General features: G+C 31.8%; 1 protein-coding gene, 1 long non-coding RNA gene and 2 other non-coding genes across 7 annotated transcripts; all 4 read right to left on the bottom strand.

The window, feature by feature from the left end:
* Window positions 1-1,257: 1,257 nt before the first annotated feature.
* Window positions 1,258-4,901, bottom strand: LOC120270985. Of its 4 annotated transcripts, none has more exons than XR_005539734.1 (3): window positions 3,770-4,901; window positions 2,476-2,535; window positions 1,258-1,689 (listed from the first exon to the last, which is right to left on the bottom strand). It is a non-coding gene; the product is annotated as an uncharacterized LOC120270985 (long non-coding RNA). The 4 variants fall into 4 exon arrangements; XR_005539733.1 differs by having other exon boundaries at window positions 1,258-1,704; XR_005539731.1 differs by lacking the exon at window positions 1,258-1,689 and adding an exon at window positions 1,750-1,940.
* Window positions 4,902-7,596: 2,695 nt separating this feature from the next.
* LOC120270859 (pentatricopeptide repeat-containing protein At3g48250, chloroplastic-like) lies at window positions 7,597-10,010 on the bottom strand. The gene is made up of 2 exons (XM_039277925.1): window positions 8,266-10,010; window positions 7,597-7,999 (listed from the first exon to the last, which is right to left on the bottom strand). Exons 1-2 carry the CDS (start codon window positions 9,908-9,910, stop codon window positions 7,851-7,853), a joined length of 1,794 nt encoding a protein of 597 aa, XP_039133859.1. The 5' UTR covers window positions 9,911-10,010; the 3' UTR covers window positions 7,597-7,850.
* Window positions 10,011-11,556: 1,546 nt separating this feature from the next.
* Window positions 11,557-11,756, bottom strand: LOC120271160. Its single transcript, XR_005539783.1, has one exon. It is a non-coding gene; the product is annotated as a U2 spliceosomal RNA (small nuclear RNA).
* Window positions 11,757-23,285: 11,529 nt separating this feature from the next.
* LOC120271161 lies at window positions 23,286-23,485 on the bottom strand. Its single transcript, XR_005539784.1, has one exon. It is a non-coding gene; the product is annotated as a U2 spliceosomal RNA (small nuclear RNA).
* Window positions 23,486-25,436: the final 1,951 nt, after the last annotated feature.

Consider the following 25,436-nt stretch of genomic DNA (forward strand, 5'->3'; position numbering starts at 1 on the left):
TGAACTACTTTTTCCTTGTTAGACTTCGGACTATAGCTTAATAAAAATTTTATGAGATTGATATATATATAAATATATATGAATAAACAGTATATTTTCTATAATATAATACTTAGTTTAGTCCCTCTATTATTTTAATAATATGATCTTTTAATCTCCTATTATTTTTCTTTTTCTGAAAATCCCTCTTTTACTCAATTTGAAAAAAAATTTCTCCTAACACCAGTCTGATTCTCTGCCTGCCAAGTTAATGTGGTGTTTTATATAATTAAAAAATTAAGATATAATATTTAGTTTATTCCCTTTATTATTTCGAAATAATTTTTTAGTTCTCTATTATTTTTTGCCTTTAGAAAATTCCTCTATTATCTATATAGAAAAAAAAAATCCTCTTCCTAATCTGTGATTTATAGAGGGACTTTTTTTTTTCTAAGCTGGGTAATAAAGAGACTTTCGAAAGGTGAAAAATGATAGAAGAACTAAAAGATTATTTTGAAATAATAAAAAACTCAAACTGGCATTATATTTTATTTTTTTTTAATCATAAAAAATAACTTGTTAGTTTGACAAACGGAAAATTAGACGGACGTTAGAAAGAGGAATTTTTTTTCAACCTGAATAATAAAAGAACTTGTTAGTTCTAAAGACTTGGATTGACATTATGTGACAAACTAAGAGATGATATGGCAAACAAGATGACGTGACAGTGATGACTTGACAAAAGAAGTGGTGATAAGGATGAGGATGCGGCTAATGCATGGTGACATGACACATGAAAATATGAGGGCTAGAAGATCATGATGGGAGTCTATGTTTACAGAAATTACTCTCAAAAGTTCATATGAAGAATAACTATTTTTTAAAAGAGTATCAAGGTTAAAGGATCTTTCTAAAAGCAAGTTTATCTTAAGTATGATTTTATTTATCTTTGATAAGATCTAAAATGAGAAATTATATCTTAGGTAAACTTCTTTTATGAAAGATCTATTTCTAAAAGAGAAGAATAATTTATTATTGACAAGAATAAAAGATAATTATGAAGATTGCATGGAGCTTAGTTTAGTGTGAACCTATTTAAAGACACAAACTAAGAAAGGCAAGGGCAAGCCAACATGATTATCAAGACCATAATTAGCAATACAATTTGAAAGAAAGATCTAAAGCTATTTATGGGCGGAGCTATTCAAGGACACAATCATATATGGTGAGATTTGATTGAAGATTGATTGAAGATTTGAAGATCCAAGCATGGATGATTGGAGATCATCCTTGGAAGATATTGAAGGCTAAACTTGGATGAGAGGAGATCAAATTTAGTAACAATATATTTATGGTTTAAACGATGATCATATGTGAAGATGAAACTTGGGCAAAGTTTGGAAAGAAGATCAGGAGATCTTTTGTAGCCATCTTTAGTGAGATGGTTGTTCGCTCCTTGGTGGGTGCGACCCTCGGGAGAGGGGACTTGCTAAAATGACGCGAGGAAGGAAGCAGGTGCAGGCAAGAGGAGCTCGAGATGAGTTAACTGCTACGAAACGAATTGAAGAAACCGGGAGGTTGTAGATGTCGTAAGTTGGGTTGCAACTAGGATTGAACTTGTCATGCCCCAGCCCCACAGCCTGGCCCGCTGACAGATTGACCACATCCAGTGGGACTGGACCCCACTGGGTGCAAGGTCTCAGATTTGACCTAGTCAGAGTCAACCTTAACAAGCACGATAAGAACAGTAATACAAAAGCACAAATAGGATACCGGAAATTGAAATACAAGTACGTGCTTTAGCAGCCCTATAGAATACAAAGTCAACCCAACAGTTTTCAAAGCACAAATACAGTCAGAATACAAGCTTTGCACTCACAGAAAAGTGCACTACAGAGATACTGACAAAAGCAGAAAATACGACTCCCAGACACCCCCCCGATCCTAGACTTGATCTTCTCCTATGAGAACAGAATTCACAAAGTGTATGAGCCACAAGGGCCCAGTAGGATCGCAGAAACAACAGATAAAGCAAATATTGCAGAATAATAAATCATAATTCATACAGAATGCAGAAAATACGTAGAATACAGAAATAATCCAAAAATACGAAAAACACGCAGAAACAGTCATGTATATCTTCCTGGCTAATAACAGAAATCAACAGACGAGGTTGGATCATCGACTGTGAAGTCGGAACAGAACAGAACAGAATATCAACAGTCGTAGCAGGATCTTCAACTGCAGTCGGGGGGTAGCGCTACTACAAAATACATGTGCAAATGGCTATGACTTACTCCTCCTAGCTGGGCGAGCCAGAAATGGAGATGTACTAAAACAGAAGAAATACGAAATACGGACAGAGAAAATACTGAATAAATAATGCAATTAAATAAATAAATAAATAAATAACATCAACTTACCAAATAATTCAATAAATAAATAAATAGCAACCGCCAGAAAAAAATACCGAGTTATACGAGTGCGAGAGCCTACCTAACTCCGAGCTACAGAGTTGGTTCACCAAGTCCCGCGAACTAGGGCTCGCTACAAGATCTAACCAAAAAAAGCTATACTTAGAATTAAATCTTGGGCCGGGCCTAGCTACAACTAAAGCCCCGGAGGAAGAATTTACAATCATTGCATGGTAAATCAAGCACAGTCATATACCTATGCATATAAATGATAACTTGATATGCAAGGTTCAAAGATGGCAATTAAAATTCTATATATATATATATATATATATATATTCACATAAGTATAGGATCAGCATAAAACATGATAACCATGCTTCTGGAAGTCACTCAAGTTTACAGAACCTATAGTAGCATATATTTAAATGATGATTTACACCATGGCCGGTTTCACTATGAATATATTTAAGCAAATAGAAAATTTTAGAAAGAATGCTTACAGGTTTAACTTTCTACAAGCATTAAATACCATTAAAGATAAACTAAGGACATCATTATGATTAAGCTAACACGAATTTAATTAACCCCAAGTTTAGACAATGAGGATTTCAAACAAACTAAGGCATCAGGTTACCTTAACCACAAATTAAATATATAACAAAAATAATAAGCTATCATGTCAAGATTACAAGATGTCATGCTTAGACCAAAGTGTGAATAATATTAACAACCGAAACATAATGGCTGCATACTCAAAGTTTCCAAGTTTACAAGCATGAAAGCTTTTATCTAAATAGTTAAGCAAGGATCAAAAAGTCAACAAACAAGGTTTACTCCCACTCACAAGGTTCTCATTGCTAACTCAAGGTTTTAGATGACACATGAACAGTAATCCAAAAATTTGACTAAGTTTGCAAGTTTAACACAACCTCAGGCTTACAACCAGCTACTCACAATTAAAAAGTTTCAAAGCTAACAAAGCAACAGAACAGTCATGCTTTTAACAAAATAAAACCAGTATAACGATTAAGGTCTCATGCACTGCCATATACACATACAAGATATATATACATATATATACTCATAAAGCAAGATCATCAAATGTGAAACTCTCTAAAGTTTAAGCATGCTGACAGAATAGATCGACCAAGCTGGACACAAACAAACACCAGATAGGCTTCAAGGATGCATGAAACCAAGGTTTAAGGTTACAAGAATTATAAACAAGATAAATATACATCTAAACCAAAAGATTAAGGTGTATGCCTCATCAAGACATGGAAACAACGCAACAAACCCACAAGAACAGTCACTACCAAGCTTAGAAGAAAGATCTAACAAGAAGCTTCATCCACAACACCCCAGATGCTAACCTGAAGCTTGACAAAGAAACAATTGATGAAGCTCCAACCTCCTCGCCGCTACATAACCCAAAGCGTTGCGACTCCGAGATCCTCCTCACGGCTGGTCTCTTCGGTCGAAAACTCCAAGGGAAGGTTGCTATTAAGAAAAAGAAGAAGAAGAAGGAGGAGGAGGAGAAGAAGAAGGATGCCTTTGCTCTAGAAAACTCTCCCACCAACCACGACAAGACCGAAGCTCATAGGTGAGAAGTCAGCTGAGAAGAAACCTTGTCAGGAATCCCATAATTCGGTCAAACAGTCAAAGGGAAACAAAATATCTCTGGTCAACTTGGTCAACAAGACTAAGGTGGCAAACATTACAGAACTCAGTCATATTCAGCAAGGTGGGCAGTGTTGCAACTGGGTGTTACAACATATAACTTTGGAGGGTGTTCAATTTAGAAATCCCGGAGAAGTCTAAAAGAGGAAGATCTATTAAGACATTGATGCGTCTATATAAAATACCCTACTTGAAGATTTAAGATGAGTCACGAGTGAAAGACTCTTTGATGACGATTGAGGAAAGTAAGTATCAACAATTTTAAGAGAGTGTTCTTTGTTATTGTGTGAGTGAAAAACTGTGTTGTACTTTTCATTCCTTTTATCTTTGTTAGCAGATTATTTCTCTATACTTGATCCCCAGATATAAACAAAATTATACTGAACTGAATAATCAACTTGTATATCTTTTATTTTGGCATAATTATTAGTGTGGGTTTTAATTTTTATGAGGTTGAGTGTATACTTTACACACATCTGTATTTTTTTATGGCAAAAAAAATAATAAAAAAATAAAAGAGTTTTTAAAATAATAAAGAGATTATGCAGGATATTATTCTTATTTATTTAATTAATTAATTATTATCTTGGTAATAAATGCGAACACGCAAAGTGGTGTAAACTGGTACCAAGTGGGAGTGCCGTGCAGGGTCTGTTAGTGAAGTTTGGTTAGGAAGGGTACTTGGCGGTTCAATAGGCAGTTGCCAAACATTAAATGTTCTGATTTGAGATCTTATGCTTGTCAATGCATATATTTCTAGAATCAACACATTAGAAAACATAGAATAAAAGATAATAACAAAATTCCTATAAATCAAATTTAATCAACTCTCTCTAAAAAAAACAAAAACAAATCCAATCATGCACCACCCACTCTCTTCAAACCAAAACATAAACCATTAAAACCCAATTCTATTATCCCAAACAAATAAATAAAAAAAAGAGACAAATAAAAAACTCACTCTCCTTCAGAGTTGAGACCTACAAAGAGGACAAGTCCTATGAGAAAGACCCAACCATCTCCCCAAACACTCCTTATGAAAAAAGTGCCTACAAGAAACAACTTGACTCACCTCCTCTCCCTCTTCAAATCCATGCAAACAAACACAACACCAATCCCCCATCTTTTCTCAACCTCCTCCAATTTCAAAACCTCAACCTCCTTCTCTTCCTCCTCTTCATCACCATCATCATCAACAACTTCAAAAATGAGCATCTCCACAATCACTAGTCATAACATGCAAAACCACCCACCTAACTCCATCCTTCAACAAACCCAATGGAAGCAACACTATCATAAAAGGAAAAAAAGCTTCACCCACATTTGGCATGCTACTTATCCCCATTCTCAATATGAGTGGTTGTATTAGTAATAGCAGCAACACCAACAGCAATAGAAAAAGAAGAAGAAGAAATAATTAATGGTTTGGAGTATAGTGAGGATATAAATAGAGTGAAAAAATAAGAGTGTGAATGAATGAGAATTAATGTGAGCTCCAAAACCATGGGCCACAGATGGGGAAACGGGAATCATGAAGGACACGTGTTGAAAGGGAGAGTGAGAATGTGGGCACTGAAGGTTCGCGGTGTAACACGCGTATGTTAGTCTTTGGTTTGCTTTGCTTGCGCTGATGAGCCTCCGAAAGTGAGCCGCGTGTGATCTGTTTTTGTTGTGACTCATCACTGAGACAACTACTTGGTTTTATTTTTATTGTTGTTTTTGTTGTTTGGTTTTTAGAAGTTAATTAATTGATGGTTGTTTTGTTTATGTGATTTGTTTATTTTTTTTTTGGGTTAATAGAGGAAGGTTCTGGATTTGGTTGATGGATGTGAAAAGAAAGAGGATGATATGATCTAGTGTGAAGCATAAGATTTGTTGGCTGGATTTTTTATTTTTTATTTTTTTAATGTGTGGACAAGTTGGTCTGAAGGGCCATCATTTTTAAGTTAATATTATAGTGAATTTTAAAATTTGATCTTTAATAAATAAAAAATTCAGTATCAATAAATTAAAAAATTATTGATTGGTTTGATAATTTTAAATTATTTAGAACGGTTTTTTTATTAAATATGGAGTTAATTAATTTTAAATTTTATTATGCATGATCCAAACATAAAGAAATTAAACTATTGAAAATTTATTCAATTTATAAAGATTTGAATATATCCAAAAGAAAACTTTCTTAAAAAAAAAAAAAATAGTTAATGAGTCTACGAAAAACATAGAGAAACAAGAGAAAAATCAACTATTATAGTAAGTTGGCCTATACTTTGATTGGGTTAACTAATTATTATAAATATAAATAATGGTGACAAGTATATTTTGAAAATTAAATTAATATTTAATATTAGTAATATTATGCTTATTAATTTTACCTATTTAATAATATAAAATTTTTGGAAAAAAAAAATTTTATTTCCATGTGTGATGTTTAGTTGACAAGAAAAAAGGTAGAATAAGTTATAAAACAGATTACCTTCCCAAAACTATGAAAAGGCAAAGGAATATTTATACACGATATAATGATACTCATTATTACATCAAAACCCATCACCATCATCACCTACTTCCTTCCAGGAAAAAAAACAAGTAAAACACGCAGAGATGCCACGTAAGTACTTTCTCCGAATTTCATGCAGCTAAATTATTAATAAAAGACAAAATGCAGAATATTTAAAAAATTTAAAAAATAAAAAAAATGTAAATAATTTTTTTTAATAAATATAAATATATCATGTGTATGGTGAAAGATTCAACATGATCACCACATAAAAGATCCGGAAGATCTGGTGCTAATAAAATAAGACACCACCGGAAAATGCTTGCTTTTTTGAAAAATGATTTACAAAATAAAAGATGGGAGTTAAGAAATTGATGATTCCTGTGCATAATTTATAAAGTCATAATCACAACATGAGAAATTGATCAGAGAGAACCAACCACAATAAGATTGCCCATGTTTGTTTGGTATGCAAGCTAGACAAGGATTTCATTAGCCAAAGAACTGAATCACAAACAAGAAAATGCAACTTCGGAGGAGAAGAAAACTTATTAAATCTATGACCTTGCCGGAAAGCCGATGCCAAATTGTGATCATTGAGATGTCGAGAAGCCGAGAATATATACTCTCTGTCTCAGATAGAATTGATAGACGAAAAAAAACTAAATTCTTAATCGACACTGAACTCAAATATAAGCATACTCTAGTGGAGACAAATTAAACTGGTAAATGTGGGAAGTGATCTAGAGACTGGCTGAGCAACAGTGAAACATAAAGCTAAAGCATGGTGATATTTTATGAATATAATAGATACATTTGGAATATAATTTCTACTGCTAACAAAAATAGTAATTAACTTGAAGTTCTAGAACAGTATGTCCGTTAATTTAAGACTTCTTTAAAGAAGATATAGAGAAGACAAACAAGAAGGAATTGTGCCTCATCGTAATGGAAGGTTAGATGAAATTTGATCTAAAATACAAATGAGAAAGAATTATCACATGAATCAGAGAGAGAATCCATAGGTTTATTAACTTGATTAAGATTTATCACATGAATCAGATACTCATTTAAATGTTTGTCAGCAAAACACATCAAATACAGATAACCATCAAACGGAGTTACATTAATAACACACTAGCAAACTTTCAAAGTTATATTACTACTAGAACTCAAACACTAAATCACAGTCCTTAATCCCCTCTTAAAGTCTTGCAAGCAAGTAAAATCCAGTCTTACAAACAAGAAGTAAACCACATCACTAGATTTCTTCATCAAATTTGGTTGAAAAACAAATGGTGTATTATGTTCCTGTCAAGCAGATTTGAGGTCTTATTTTCAAGTGCCCAAAAAAGCAGCATATGAAGAAAGCCCGCCCACGCATTGTGTTGAATACATATATTTGATAGCCAGAAGTCAAGGCCTAACTTCAACATGGAATATTCATATCAATTTTCTTAGAAAAGAGCAATGAAAGTATGTAATATGCTCCACCCACATTATCATCATGTAGGCTTCATGCTAACAATGCACCAAGTTTCTCCTAGAAGAAGACCCCTGGTCTATCTCTCTAGTATTTCTAAGCAGCATTATCAACTTTGATTGAACCAAAAAGTTCACAAATGTCAGCATGCTTGCGAATATGATGAGGGCATTTAAAAAGTAAGTCATGAGCCTCAGGATATCTACCTTCTTTAAAGAATGACTTGAAGACATTTAAATATGCCGCGGATGATGGGAAGTTGTTCACTGTCAATGCTTTTAGAAATTCTTCAGCATCACCAACTGTTCCAAACTGGGATATGTATGACGGAAAAGGATCGGCAAATGGTGGAAAATTATGGCTCTTCATCATTCTTAGAATCTCCAATCCCTCTTCAAGCTTCCGTTTGTTCAATAACTCTCGAATCAAATACTTGTATGTAGCTTGCCAAGGCCTAACTCGGGTCCTCTCCACCATTTCAACAATCAAAGTGTAGGCACCATCCTCTTTATTCTCACCACACAAACCTTTTACCATAACTTCCACAAGATCCGCATCGGCATTACAACCCTTCGCTATCATCTTTGTCATACACTCTAATGCCTTCTCTACTTGCCCGGCCGAACAATGCCCTTGAATCAAGATTGTCCAAGTCTTAACATCAGGAACACATCCACACTCTTCCATTTCATCCAACACCTTGCAAGCTTCCTCCAACCTCTTCGCCTTACAAAGTCCATACACCAACTGGCTGTAAGTGATGTTATCCGGCTCGAATCCCTCTTGCTTCATTTTCCTCAAAATCTCATCAGCTTCATCAAACTGCCCGGTACTAGTAAGACACCGATGAATGCCATCATAAACAACCTTTGACAAAGAATACCCTGCGGCTTCATACTTCCTCACAACCCGATAAACCAATTCAAGGTCCACACTCCCACTAAGTGATATTTGCCGCAAAAGCATGCCACAATCTTGAATTGCAGGTTTGTAAGGCCCATCCATCATGAACTCATAGAGTTCCACAGCATCCTTGATCATCTTGCTCTTCTTGAAATGCCTCGAAAGCTTTATATAAGTATCAATGTCCATATCATGCCCTTTCTTCTTCATCTCATCAACCAAGCTCCAGAACTCCTCTATGGATTCCTCTCGCCCGAGAACTCGAGCAACAGCATTGTAAGCAGCTGAGCCATGGTTGAAATCCTGCCGACCAATGGCCCATCTAAAGAAGCTGAGAGCATTCATAGGGTAATTCCTCACCTCACGGAGCACTCGCACCACCAAATCCTCCGACCAAGACACCCCCAAATCCTCTAAACATCTCTCAACCTCATCATCCCAAACATCAGCATCAACAATGGCTTTAACAACGCCGTCAACAGAGTTCTGCAACTCGGTTTTCAAACCAGCATCTTTGTAGAACTTCGCAAGAGCGGAGCACTCGGCAGGGAGCTTCTGCTGCTTGAAACTAGCAAGGAGAGTGAGGTACGTACCTTGATCGATGGAGTAACCATCGGAGGTCATGGATCTGAGGAAAACCCAGAAATCCTTGAGGTGATCCTTGCGGCCGAGGATTCGGAGCATGAGGTTGCGCGTGGCGGCGTTGGGGTCGAAGCTGTGCTTCTCAGAGATGCAGGAGAGGAATTCGAGGGCCTTGTGGGGCTTTTTATCGAGCTTCTTGAGGACATAGAGGACGGATTCCTGGGAGGGAGGTTGGAGGTGAGAAGCGTCGCCATTGGAGGGGTCTGGAGAGGGATTGACGGCAAGCGATGAGAAGCGATTGGATTGGGAACGGAGGAGAGAGGAGAGGATGAGGAGACGATGGGGCTTGGAGCAGTGGCTCAGCATCGTGCTCCTCTGCGAAGAAGAAGAAGAAGAAGAAGAAGGGTTTGAGGGTTTCGCGAGGGTTTATCGAAGATCAGAGAGCTCGGTTGTGCATGGCATAATAGTAATTAAACTTGATGTAAGGGTTTCGAAATTAACAGTTGAAGCTTTATTTATTTATTTATTTATTTCTTTCTTTCTTTCTTTTGTCTTGCTAACGAAATGTTTTTTTTTTTGCTGACTCATTATATACATACGGTACATACGGTGGTTTAACGATTCTTTAAAAATTTATTAATTTGGTTAAATATCACTTAGGCGATTAAAGTCCTCTCATATGCACATCCATAAGATATTTTAAGAGTTAATAAATCACCAGCTATGTAACCCTCATGACGAAAAGATAAGACAAAAAATTAAATAAATCATTTTTACATAAGAATCCGTGAATGAATGAACAGAACTATTTTAGTATTTATATAATATTCTATAGTGTATGTGCAATATTACAATAGTATTATGGATCCAAGAATTTAATTTTGGGTCTGCTCATTCACTCAACCAAGAGATTGTTAATGTTGATTTTTTAAGGAAAATAAAAATGGTTTGTAATTTCTGAGATTTCTATTTTATATATATATATATATATACTTTTTTGTTTAATCTAATTCTTTTTAGTTATTCAGTAAAATTCATAATAAATTAATTCGTGTAATAATGTTATTTTCATTTATCTTTCTAGCATGATGGCAGAATAGTAATTAAACATGGCATAGGTATTTTGGAATTTTACTTAGAAGCTTTTATTCATTTATTTATTTACATATTTTACCTTTGTCTTGTTAATAAAATGTTGATATTTAAGAAAAATGAACATGATTCGCAATTTCTGAGAATTTTTTTAATTTTCAAGTTGATTATATAATTTTTTTTTGTAATGTTTCAGTAAAATCATACTAAATTAATTCGTTTAATAATATTATTTTCATTTATCTTTCTATCATGGCAAACTAAAAATTAAACCTGATTTAAGGGTTTTGGAAATTCACTTTTGAAACTTATTAATTTATTTTCTTTTTATCATGTTAATCAAAGGCTGATTTTTTAAGAGACATAAATATTTTTTGCGATTTCCACGATTTTTTTTTATAGTTTTTCTTGTTAATTAAAAAACATAATAAATTTTAGAGTGATACTATTTAAACTGAATAGATTTACCGAATAGATTTCCATGGTGGATACCCAACTTATCATCCACACCCTCTAAACTTCACATTTGAATCTTAAATTTTCTTAAATATTTGAAATTAAAAAAAAAATATAAAACTATATATAGAATTATAAACCCAAATACTACAAAATCTATACCCTAAAAATCTAAAAATTTAAACCCTAAATTCTATGCTTTAAACCCTAAATTCTATGCCCTAAACCCTAAACAAGTTTGTGATTTCTAATTTAGGATTTAGGGAGGGATTTTTAATTTATCATTTACATATTTAATTTTTACACATAGATACTGTGACATCCATCATTACTCTAAATTTTAACAACATTATTCCTTCTTATGTGAGGATGGGATCTTTTACCGTTTTTATTTTTACCAATATTTTACTTCCAAATGACAAATTTAATAAAACATAATTAATAAAATTTAAAATTAAAGTTTGGTGGGGTGCGCCAGGCCTTTGCAGTAGTGCAACGCAGAGGCGACGCTTGAGGGCCCCACTAGCAAGCTAGTGTAGATGGACCCTCCCCAAATCAAGAAATTAATTTAATATCATAGTGGGCCGATGGCCCACGTATCAGATATTAAACTGATAAGAACAGATACTACACTTGATCTTAGCCAAAAGGCCGAGAAAGGTATGCTTTTCTCAATTGCCAACCATCTCCTTTTATATGGAACTGTCTTGGTGCTTCTTTACACATAGCCGATGTGGGACTAAAAGTTTTAAAACATTAACTTTTTCTATATTTTTTAATAATCAGATTCATATATATATATATATATAATAATTATTATTATTATAATTGGAATAATGATAAATTAATATTATTATTTATAAAAATGAGTTTTTGATTTTAAAATATTTAATTTAATAAATAAAATACATTAATTTATGAGATATTGCTAGAGATATGAATTATAAAGAAATTTTGTTGTTTCAAGGGTGGATATAAAAAAAATTTGTTGTATTTATTTATTATAAATATATATATATATATATATATATTCAATAATTATATCTTTGAAAATAAATTATTAATATTGTTATTCATAAAAATGAAATTTTTGATTTAAAATATTTTTTTATTTAATTAATAAAAATACATTAATTTATGAGATATTGTTGGAGAGATGAGTGATAAGAATTTTTTTGTTGTTTTTTTATTTAAATATTTATTTTTCAAAAAAATTGACTATGAGTTTGATCTTCAATTGGGGTTAAACCCAATGTTAAATAATCACTTTAATCCTAAAAAAATATTATAATTCTTTTCGTTCCTTTGAGAACCACAACAAAAAAAAAAAGACTTGATCCTGATTATATAACTTTCCTTAATTATTGAATATAAAATTACAATATATATATATATGTATATATATATATATATGACAAAAGGTTGTTTGCCACAGACTAGCACAGTGTCATTAACATTGCTACATCCAGTAGTGATAAACCGTTGGATCAAAATCCAACGGTTGATAGCAACGTTCATAAATTTCGATTCTAAGAACGTACATAAATGATCGAACCTCTATATATATAATCAATATTATTCAGAGTTTTGAAAATAGGTTGAGAAACTAAAATTTTGAATTTGTATATAATAAATTATTAAATAAATAACAATTTGATTTATTTATAATAGATTGGTCAATTTTGGTTTTCTTTTTTTAAATACTTAAAACTTAGCCTGCGGTGTATACCTTCTTATAAAACCAAATACCATCCATTTCCATTAAAATTAGAGTTGTTTATATATATATATATATATATATATATATATATATATATTACTTTGTATACATTATTAAAATATTTTTTTATCTATATATTTTTGAAATTTATCTAATTACATGTATATCCTGTTGTGTGTATGTCTTTAAATTTATGATTTATTTGTATATATACCTCTTTACCCACAGACACAATCAAATATATTACAAGTTAAATGACCAAAAAAACTCTATGCATACATACCACTAAAAATTTCTAATCATCATTAATAAACTACTATTTTTGTAATATGCCCAAAAATTTGAACTCATTATATTCTTTATAACTAAACTCTAAAATTTTTTAAATTGATTAAGTTAATTTTGTATATATATTCACCATTAATTTGGTGAATTTCAGATATAGAAAACCCCAATATGTTATCACATATTACATGATAAAAAAACTTGTGCATGTATATCCTTTCAAATCCTAATGGTTATTATATGAATAATTTTACATATACACCTTTGAAAAGCTAAACTCATTTTATTCGTTAAATTTACATTCTATAATTTCTAAGTGTGATTAAATCAATATTTTTTTACATAAATAAATATCCTTAAAAATTTTTAATTTAGTTTTTATTATTATAAATTTCAATTTTTATTGCTATAAAAAAATTTATCTATATGATTTATAATATATTATAGAGGTACGTGTGAGTTAGAGAGATATACATGTAAACAAATCAAATTGTAAGAAGTATAGATGGTATTTTGTTTTATTGAAAGATATGGACATAATTAATGAATTTTCAAAGACATACCTGAACAAAAACTTTTTTGTGAAAAAAGGCAGCTAAATGATTAGTGGTATTTTGAGGTTGTATAGGCAAAAATATTTTTTAATTTATACAAATGCATCATGTAAATCAAGATCCACACTGACTGGTTCTATTTTTCACATGTCTAAAGCTAAACTTGGTCCATAAATAAAAGTAAAATTATAAAATTTCATTCCGTATGTAAAGAAAAATGAAAACCTCAATTAAACTTTATATATTGAATATTATTTTTTTTAAAACTTTAAATTGAAATCTATTAATCCAATAGTGAAAAGTATCCGGAAAATATGAGCATACCTTTGTCAATATGTTAAGTAAATATATGTATATATATAATATATATATTAAAGTACTTCATAAACTCAAATATCTGACCACGTTTTTTCTTCTTTAGAAATACAGTTTAATTCATTGATGGATATCTATGAATAATGACTCATGTGGCATGATATATATATTTTAAACTATGTTTGGATAGAGGTAATAAACACAATTAGAATGAGAATCATTGTTAACAGTAGTTTATACTCATACTTGGATTGTCAACAGTAGTTTATACTCATACTTGGATGCACAACTATTAGAATGTGAATGAAATATGTAAAAAATAAATAGTAGTACTATAAAGACATATTTATTGAGCTTTTTGATAAAGTGACCATATTTTTTTTTGTTAAATAAATGGCCCTATGGCCATTTTAATTGACAAAATGACCCTAGGACCATCACATCACCCATGATGTGATATGCTGACTGGGCACTGAGTCAGCACTGACTGGGCTGCTAACGTAGTATTTTCAAATAAAAAATCGTGATGTTTTGCATTTTAACCTTTGAATTGTTTTATAATTAATAAGTTGATTTATTCTTGGTTAATTCATACTATTCACAAGTGTGTAAACTCATTTATTACGAGAATGCCACTCTAGCTAATATAAGCTACTTGGTGGCCAGGTTTCGTCTATTGCACATTGAAATTATTAAATCATGACTAGTTAATAAACTGAAGTCACATTTGAGTGATTATTAAATCTTTAGCTTACTGAGCCTGTTCTTCAATAATGGATTCACAGCTAATATCACTTACTTCAGATTATCATGTTTCCAAAAGATTAGAGTACAGATTATCCTATGACTTGCAACCTATTCAGCTTGTTTTTCCACAACTGACTGAAATAGCTTGGGCCAAATTAACCGGCCATTGTTTAAAGATAGATCACTGCAAAATAGAATATAATCCGCAGGTATCTTTCAATGCAACTGGATTAATGATTGTAGAAATACATGATGAAAGAATGATGACAGGTCATACATTACAGGCTGAGTTCCGGTTTCCAATAGATTGTCCAATTGATCTACATTATTATTCTGCTTCATATTTTTCTGTTAATGACCATATTCCATGGAGAGCCTATTTCCGAGCTGAAGATTCAAATATCAAGGTTGGGTCCCATTTCACAAAAATAAAAGGGTTATTAAAATTATCAGCTGCTCGCAAAGCGAGACACGTGACATTTAGAGGACCAATGGTTAAGATTCACTCTCCTAAATACACAAAAGGATGTAGATTTCAAACATGTACAATACGGAGAGGTATGTAAGGCTGTATGCCGTAGCAATTCAGCACTAACAACTTCAAATTATTTAAATCTACTTCCCGGAGAGTCATACAAGGATAGGGAATTTAACGCATATGGATCTCTACCAGATCTTGGTTCAAACGTAATGAGGGATATTGACCAAATTGGCCCTTTCTATTTCTGAAGTTGGAACGGGAACATCCTATGATCCTCGAACCAGCATAAGCATGGAACCGGCCCAACTGGGATTAATCATTGGTAAATCTATTTCAGAGTCAATACAGAGGTTACAAGAAAATCTGATTGTTACGTCACCAAAGAAACCGATCTAAAAATGTATTCCACTGCGTGGCCAATAATGAATTAGAGTAGTAGATTTCAGTTCTTATTTAAGTAATGTTGTAATTTTTTTTTTTTCTGGTATTGGTTTGTATACAGATTGTTACTAGTATGTATTAATCTGTATTGTACTGATGTATTTTATTAGCATTTATTTATAATTATCAGTATTTCTGAGCAATAGAGATATTTAATTCGGTGCTTATTTTATTATGTTTGGATACATAACTACACATAACCAATCCTTGTATTAACACCAATTTGTACAGAGGTGGTTCCTTCACTTTCCCAAGTACAATACAGAAGTAATGCATTCTTCAGTGTATTGCTGTACTGACCAGTCTTCATTTCTGGCTCATCACGGAACACTGACCATACCGGATACCGTGTGGACAGTTTAACATACCGTCGTATATCTTCAATATATATGGCACCTGATTGATTAATTACAATTTTCTTCTTACATATAAGCGAGTATCTAGAACGTACAGATGTCCGTATTAATGCATCAGCCGAGCAGTTATCACTAATATTGAATATCTCCTCAAATTTTGGTAATGTCGTTCCTCGTGGTCTCCTGTCTTTAATTACAAATACACCAACAACGCCCTACAGTGAGTATGTTGCTTTATCATCAACGACCATCATATTCTGTTCTGGCAATTTCATAACCTTAACGGTTCCAGTTAAATACAAAGATCTCAATATTATGAATGGTTTGTCTTACTCATCATCTTTTATACCAAAGGATGGTAGGCTGAGATAGTTCACTGACCTATTACCGGGTTTAACAAGATTTGAACTGGACTTAATAGGTTCTGTAATATACTTAATCTTTGATCGAAAAAATAGTTTCTTTGGAATAATCCCAGAAAGGAGACCACGAGAGTATTGACGCCTACCGTAGTACGTCTGCCTGGATGGATATTTGTTCTTCATATATAATGTATTGTAACGAAAGTCAGTATATGGTTGCCTGTTCCTGTAATACATATACATGCTAGGGATAGCCATCTCTTCATCGAATAATAACCGTTGGCTAGTAATTTATACATGTATTATACATCATTGTTATTTGCGTGGTTTCAAAGCAACCAGGCTATACCTAATAAGTATCAGTACCTGCTATCCTATACATCTAAAAGTTAATCAATTTTAATACTAATAATAGACATTATTAATGGAAACGTGGTTAAATTATAATTAAGTAACAGAGACATTAACTCTTTAATCTGTTGCCTAAAACTAAATATCTATAGATAACACGTGGCGGGGCCCACATAACTATTTCTATATAGAGGCTACAGGATTAATACTTTAATTCAAACTAACCAATCTGGCGGTAGCGGCATTCTCGTAATAAATGGGTTTACACACTTGTGAATAGTACTGCACTACAATCTAAATTCTAAAGTGTGTAAGTGTATATGTGTATGTGTTGTTTGTTAGCCATCCGCATATTAATATTACTGCGAATGGCCCCTCCGTACCGCCACATGTCTACTCCTGATTGGTTGGTTTGAATTAAAGATACAGTCAACTATATTCCTCAGAAATATTCAAATTTAAATATTTAAAAAATCACCTCGAATTCTTCTCCAAGAATTCTGCTAAAGAATTCAAATTAGTGGGTCCCACTATGTAATATAAAATTATTATATTATCTGTTATATGTACAACCAGGAGGCAAAAGAAACTGTAGAACGGCCAATACGACTTGGGCCTTCAACAATAAGACTGATGGGCCTTATGCAATCTTCTCTGTGAATAATTATATTTTCATCCGGCTGCGCAGCATTATTAATCTGAAAATTATGCTCCAGCCATTCATTCATAATCCTGGTTATATTAAAAGATGAATATTCCCAGAAAGATATTTAAGGATCTAGAGGCTCGTAAAATAATCTTTCATAATTTGCCCTCAAATTGTGAAAGACAATAGATGAACTGGGAGAAACAATATCAAACAATCTTTGATTTGTTACTTTTGCCCTACCTTCCAATTGTATTAAAACATGTAAATGCGGACTTCCGTTTTCATGTAATTCTCCTTCTACTTGGATGAATTTCTTGTTGCTGGGGAGAGAAATAGCTCTCAGCTTCTCTAGTGTGTACTCTTTTGATAATGAGCATTTAGGATAAGTAAGAAATAAATTCATGGCATTAATCCTAAACCCTCTTGGCGGTAGTGGCATTCTCGTAATAAATGGGTTTACACACTTGTGAATAGTATGTCACTACAATCTAAATTCTAAAGTGTGTAAGTGTATATGTGTATGTGTTGCTTGTTAGCCATCCGCATATTAATATTACTGCGGATGGCCCCCTCCGTACCGCCACGTGTCTACTCCTGATTGGTTGGTTTGAATTAAAGATTCAACCACCTATCTTTCTCAGAAATATTCAAATTTAAATATTTTAAAAATCACATCGAATTCTTCTCCAAGAATTCTGCCAAAGAATTCAAATTAGTGGGTCCCACTATATAATATGAAATTATCATATTATTTGTTATATGTACAACCAGGAGGCAAAAGAAACTGTAGAACGGCCAATACGACTTGGGCCTTCAACAATCAGACTGATGGGCCTTATGCATTCTTCTCTGTGAATAATTATATTTTCATCCGGCTGCGCAGCATTATTAATCTGAAAATTATGCTCCAGCCATTCATTCATAATCCTGGTTATATTAAAAGATGAATATTCACAGAAAGATATGTAAGGATCTAGAGTCTCGTAAAATAATCTTTCATAATTTGCCCTCAAATTGTGAAAGACAATAGATGAACTGGGAGAAACAATATCAAACAATCTTTGATTTGTTACCTGTGCCCTACCTACCAATTGTATTAAAACATGTAAATGCGGACTTCCGTCTTCATATAATTCTCATGCTACTCGGATGAATTTCTTGTTGCTAGGGGGAGAAATAAATTCCTGGCATTAATGCTAAACCCCTCTTGGTGGTAGTGGCATTCTTGTCATAAATGGGTTTACACACTTGTTTATAGTATCGCACTACAATCTAAATTCTAAAGTGTGTAAGTGTCTATGTGTATGTGTTGCTTCTCCAAGAATTCTACCAAAGAATTCAAATTAGTGGGTCTTACTATGTAATATAAAATTATTATATTATCTATTATACGTACAACCAGGAGGCAAAAGAAACTGTAGAACGGCCAAAACGACTTGGGCCTTCAACAATCAGACTGATGGGCCTTATGCAATCTTCTCTGTGAATAATTATATTTTCATCCGGCTGCGCAGCATTATTAATCAGAAAATTATGCTCCAGCCATTCATTCATAATCCTGGTTATATTAAAAGATGAATATTCCCAGAAAGATATGTAAGGATCTAGAGGCTCGTAAAATAATCTTTCATAATTTGCCCTCAAATTGTGAAAGACAATAGATGAAATGGGATAAACAATATCAAACAATCTTTGATTTGTTACTTGTGCCCTACCTACCAATTGTATTAAAACATGTAAATGCGGACTTAAGTCTTAATGTAATTCTCTTGCTACTTGGATGAATTTCTTGTTGCTGGGGAGAGAAATGGCTCTCAGCTTCTCTAGTGTGTACTCTTTTGATAATGAGTATTTAGGATAACTAAGAAATAAATTCCTGGCATTAATCCTAAACCCTCTTAGTGGTACCGTGGTAGTGGCATTCCCATAATAAATGGGTTTACACACTTGTGAATAGCACTGCACTACAATCTAAATTCTAAAGTGTGTAAGTGTATATGTGTATGTGTTGCTTGTTCGCCATCCGCATATTAATATTACTGCGGATGGCCCCCTCCGTACCGCCACGTGTCTACTCCTGATTGGTTGGTTTGAATTAAAGATACAGTCAACTATCTTTCTCAGATATATTCAAATTTAAATATTTAAAAAATCATCTTGAATTCTTCTCCAAGAATTCTGCCAAAGAATTTAAATTAGTGGGTCCCACTATATAATATAAAATTATTATATCATCTGTTATACGTACAACCAGGAGGCAAAAGAAACTGTAGAACGGCCAAAACGACTTGGGCCTTCAACAATCAGACTGATGGGCCTTATGCAATCTTCTCTGTGAATAATTATATTTTCATCCGGCTGCGCATCATTATTAATCTGAAAGTTATGCTCCAGCCATTCATTCATAATCCTGGTTATATTAAAAGATGAATATTCCCAGAAACATACGTAAGGATCTAGAGGCTCGTGAAATAATCTTTCATAATTTGCCTTGAAATTGTGAAAGATAATAGATGAACTGTGAGAAACAATATCAAACAATCTTTGATTTGTTACCTGTGCCCTACCTACCAATTGTATTAAAACATGTAAATGCGGACTTTCGTCTTCATGTAATTCTCTTGCTAGTCGGATGAATTTCTTGTTGCTGGGGAGAGAAATGGCTCTCAGCTTCTCTAGTGTGTACTCTTTTGATAATGAGCATTTAGGATAACTATGAAATAAATTTCTGGCATTAATCCTAAACACTCTTGGTGGTAGTGGCATTCTCGTAATAAATGGGTTTACACACTTGTGAATAGTATGGCACTACAATCTAAATTCTAAAGTGTGTAAGTGTATATGTGTATGTGTTGTTTGTTAGCCATCCGCATATTAATATTACTGCGGATGGCCCCCTCCGTACCGCTACGTGTCTACTCCTGATTGGTTGGTTTGAATTAAAGATACAGCCAACTATTTTCCTCAAAAATATTCAAATTTAAATATTTAAAAAATCACCTCGAATTCTTCTCCAAGAATTCTGCCAAAGAATTCAAATTAGTGGGTCCCACTATGTAATATAAAATTATTATATTATCTGTTATACGTACAACCAGGAGGCAAAAGAAACTGTAGAACGGCCAAAACGACTTGGGCCTTCAACAATCAGACTGATGGGCCTTATGCAATCTTCTCTGTGAATAATTATATTTTCATCCGGCTGCGCATCATTATTAATCTGAAAGTTATGCTCCAGCCATTCATTCATAATCCTGGTTATATTAAAAGATGAATATTCCCAGAAACATATGTAAGTATCTAGAGGCTCGTAAAATAATCTTTCATAATTTGCCTTCAAATTGTGAAAGATAATAGATGAACTGGGAGAAACAATGTCAAACAATCTTTGATTTGTTACCTGTGCCCTACCTACCAATTGTATTAAAACATGTAAATGCGGACTTTCGTCTTCATGTAATTCTCTTGCTAGTCGGATGAATTTCTTGTTGCTGGGGAGAAAAATGGCTCTCAGCTTCTCTAGTGTGTACTCTTTTGATAATGAGCATTTAGGATAACTATGAAATAAATTTCTGGCATTAATCCTAAACACTCTTGGTGGTAGTGGCATTCTCGTAATAAATGGGTTTACACACTTGTGAATAGTATGGCACTACAATCTAAATTCTAAAGTGTGTAAGTGTATATGTGTATGTGTTGCTTGTTAGTCATCCGCATATTAATATTACTGTGGATGACCCCCTCCGTACCGCCACGTGTCTACTCCTGATTGGTTGGTTTGAATTAAAGATACAACCAACTATCTTCCTCAGAAATATTCAAATTTAAATATTTTAAAAATCACCTCGAATTCTTCTCCAAGAATTCTGCCAAAGAATTCAAATTAGTGGGTCCCACTATGTAATATAAAATTATTATATTATGAGAGAATTGGTTATAAACCTCTCAAAAGTTCTATAATTGCATATTTACTCTTCGAAAAAACATAATTGTATATATACCCCTGAAAAATGTAGGTAATTGCGAATATGCCGTTACTGTTAGATTCCGATAATCAAACTTGATTAACAATGGTTATAACTTGGATTAAGATATACAAAAGGTCCAAAATATCCCTTGTACAACTTAAAAAAAAATTTTCAAGGGTATATATGCAATGGTATAATGGTAATTTTATATATTTGTTGTTTGTTAATAGATGGTTTTTCAACTAATTTGAACCCCAAGGGTATATACGCAATTATGTATATTATTCAAGGGTATGTATGCAATTAACTTTTATTCAGGGGCAAATATGCAATTTCAAAATTTTTTTGGGGTACACCTGCAAAAGCCCCTATTATTATCTGTTATATGTACAACCAGGAGGCAAAAGAAACTGTAGAACGGCCAATACGACTTGGGCCTTCAACAATTAGACTCTTGGGCCTTATGCAATCTTCTATGTGAATAATTATATTTTCATCCGGCTGCGCAGCATTATTAATCTGGAAATTATGCTCCAGCCATTCATTCATAATCCTGGTTATATTAAAAGATGAATATTCCCATAAAGATATGTAAGGATCTAGAGGCTCGTAAAATAATCTTTCATAATTTGCCCTCAAATTGTGAAAGACAATAGATGAACTGGGAGAAACAATATCAAACAATCTTTGATTTGTTACCTGTGCCCTACCTTCCAATTGTGTTAAAACATGTAAATGCGGACTTCCATCTTCATGTAATTCTCTTCCTACTCGGAGATCAGAGAGCTCGGTTGCGCATGGCATAATAGTAATTAAACTTGATGTAAGGGTTTTGAAATTAACAGTTGAAGCTTTTATTTATTTATTTATTTAATTATTTATTTCTTTCTTTCTTTTGTCGTGCTAATGAAATGTTTTTTTTTTTTGCCATGACAAAAGCGACTAGAGGAGGTCCATGAGAAGGTATCAATGGATGGTGACTCATTATATGCATACGGTGGTTTAACGATTTTTTAGAAATTTATTAATTTGGTTAGACATCACTTAGACGATTAAAGTCCTCTCATATGCACATCCATAAGATATTTTAAGAATTAATAAATCACCAGCTTTGTAACCCTCGTGATGAAAAGATAAGACAAAAAAAATAAATCATTCTTACATAAGAATCCGTGAATGAATGAACAGAACTATTTTAGTATTTATATAATATTCTATAATGTATGTGCAATATTACAATAGTATTATGGATCCAAGAATTTAATTTTGGGTCTGCTCATTCACTCAACCAAGAGATTGTTAATGTTGATTTTTTAAGGAAAATAAAAATGGTTTGTAATTTCTGAGATTTCTATTTTACATATATAATTTTTTGTTTAATCTAATTCTTTTTAGTTATTCAGTAAAATTCATAATAAATTAATTCGTATAATAATGTTATTTTCATTTATCTTTCTAGCATGATGGAAGAATAGTAATTAAACATGGCATAAGTGTTTTGGAAATTTACATAGAAGCTTTTATTCATTTATTTATTTACATATTTTACCTTTGTTTTGTTAATAAAATGTTGATATTTAAGAAAAATGAACATGATTCGCAATTTCTGAGAATTTTTTAATTTTCAAGTTGATTATATAATTTTTTTTGTAATGTTTCAGTAAAAATCATAATAAATTAATTCGTTTAATAATATTATTTTCATTTATCTTTCTGTCATGGCAAACTATAAATTAAACCTGATTTAAGGGTTTTGGAAATTCACTTTTGAAACTTTTATTAATTTATTTTCCTTTTGTCTTGTTAATGAAACGCTCATTTTTTAAGAGACAGAAATATATTTTGCGATTTCCAAGATTTTATGTGAGGATGGGATCTTTTACCTTTTTTATTTTTACCAATATTTTACTTCCAAATGGCAAATTTTATAAAACATAATTAATAGAATTTAAAATTGAAATTTGGTGGGGTGCGCCAGGCCCTTGCAGTAGTGCAACGCAGAGGCGACGCTTGAAGGCCCCACTAGCAAGCTAGTGTAGATGGGTCCTCCCCAAAACAAGAAATTAATTTAATATCATAGTGGGCCGATGGCCCACGTATCAGATATTAAACTGATAAGAACAGATACTACACTTGATCTTAGCCAAAAGGCCGAGAAAGGTATGCTTTTCTCAATTGCCAACCATCTCATTTTATATGGAACTGTCTATGTGTTTCTTTACACATAGCCGATGTGGGACTAAAAGCTTTAAAACATTAACTTTCTCTATATTTTTTAATAATCAGATTCATATATATAACAATTATAATAATTATTATTATTGGAATAATTATAAATTAATATTAGTTTTTATAAAAATGAGTTTTTTATTTAAAAAGTATTTTATTTAATTAATAAAATATATTAATTTATGAGATATTGCTAGAGCGATAAATGATAAAGAAATTTTGTTGGTTTCAAGGGTGGATATAAAAAAAATTTGTTGTATTTATTTATTATAAATAAATATATATATATATATTCAATAATTATATTTTTGAAATAGAGGATCAATCCTCTATAGATATTTATAGATAAAAAATCTATGGATGTCCATTATCAGTCGTTGGATCGAGATCCAATGGCTAATATCGATAAACAGTAGTTACTACAATAACCTATACGGTATTCACTGTTTGCAACAGTATAATGAACAGTAGTACCGTTTATCAATGTTAGTCGTTGGATCGTGATCCAACGCCTGATAATTGGACGTCCATAGAGGATGTATAGTCTTTGATGATAAATTATTAATATTGTTATTCATAAAAATGAATTTTTGATTTAAAATATTTTTATTTAATTAATAAAATACATTAATTTATGAGATATTGTTGGAGAGATGAGTGATAAGAATTTTTGTTGTTTTTATTTAAATATTTATTTTCAAAAATTGACTATGAGTTTGATCTTCAATTGGGGTTAAACCCAAAAAAATGTTAAATAATCACTTTAATCCTCAAAAAATATTATAATTCTTTTCGTTCCTTTGAGAACTAAAAAAAAAAGACTTGATCCTGATTATATAACTTTCCTTAATTATTGAATATAAAATTACAATATATATATACATATATATTTTTATATATATATATATATATGACAAAAGGTTGCCTGCCACATACAAGCACAGTGTCATTAACATTGCTACATCCAGTAGTGATCAACAGTTGGATCAAAATCCAACGGTTGATGGCAACATTCATAAAATTCGATTCTAAGAACGTGCATAGATGATCAAACCTCTATATATATAATCAATATTATTCAGAGTTTTGAAAATAGTTTGAGAAACTAAAATTTTGAATTTGTATATACTAAATTAATAAATAAATAACAATTTGATTTATTTATATTAGATTGGCCAATTTTGGTTTTCTGTTTATTAAATACTTAAAAACTTAGCCTGCGGTGAATACCTTTTTATAAAACTAAATACGATCCATTTCCATTAAAATTAGAGTTATTTACATATATATATATATATATATATTTTACTCTGTATACATTATTAAAATATTTTTTTTATCTATATATTTTTGAAATTTATCTAATTACATGTATATCCTGTTGTGTGTATGCCTTTAAATTTATGATTTATTTGTATATATACCTCTTTACCCACAGACACAATCAAATATATTACAAGTTAAATGACCAAAAAAACTCTATGCATACATACCACTAAAAATTTCTAATCATCATTAATAAACTACTATTTTTGTATATATGCCGAAAAATTTGAACTCATTATATTCTTTATAACTAAACTCTAAAATTTTTTAAATTGATTAAGTTAATTTTGTGTATATATATATATATATACACCCCATTAATTTGGTGAATTTCAGATATAGAAAACCCCAATATGTTATCACATCTTACATGATAAAAAAAACTTGTGCATGTATATCCTTTCAAATCCTAATGGTTATTATATGAATAATTTTACATATACACCTTTGAAAAGCTAAACTCATTTTATTCGTTAAATTTACATTCTATAATTTCTAAGTGTGATTAAATCAATACTTTTACATATATAAATATCTTTAAAATTTTTAATTTAGTTTTA

Source organism: Dioscorea cayenensis, chromosome 10 (assembly GCF_009730915.1).
Source record: "Dioscorea cayenensis subsp. rotundata cultivar TDr96_F1 chromosome 10, TDr96_F1_v2_PseudoChromosome.rev07_lg8_w22 25.fasta, whole genome shotgun sequence".
Classification (NCBI taxonomy): Eukaryota; Viridiplantae; Streptophyta; class Magnoliopsida; order Dioscoreales; family Dioscoreaceae; genus Dioscorea; species Dioscorea cayenensis.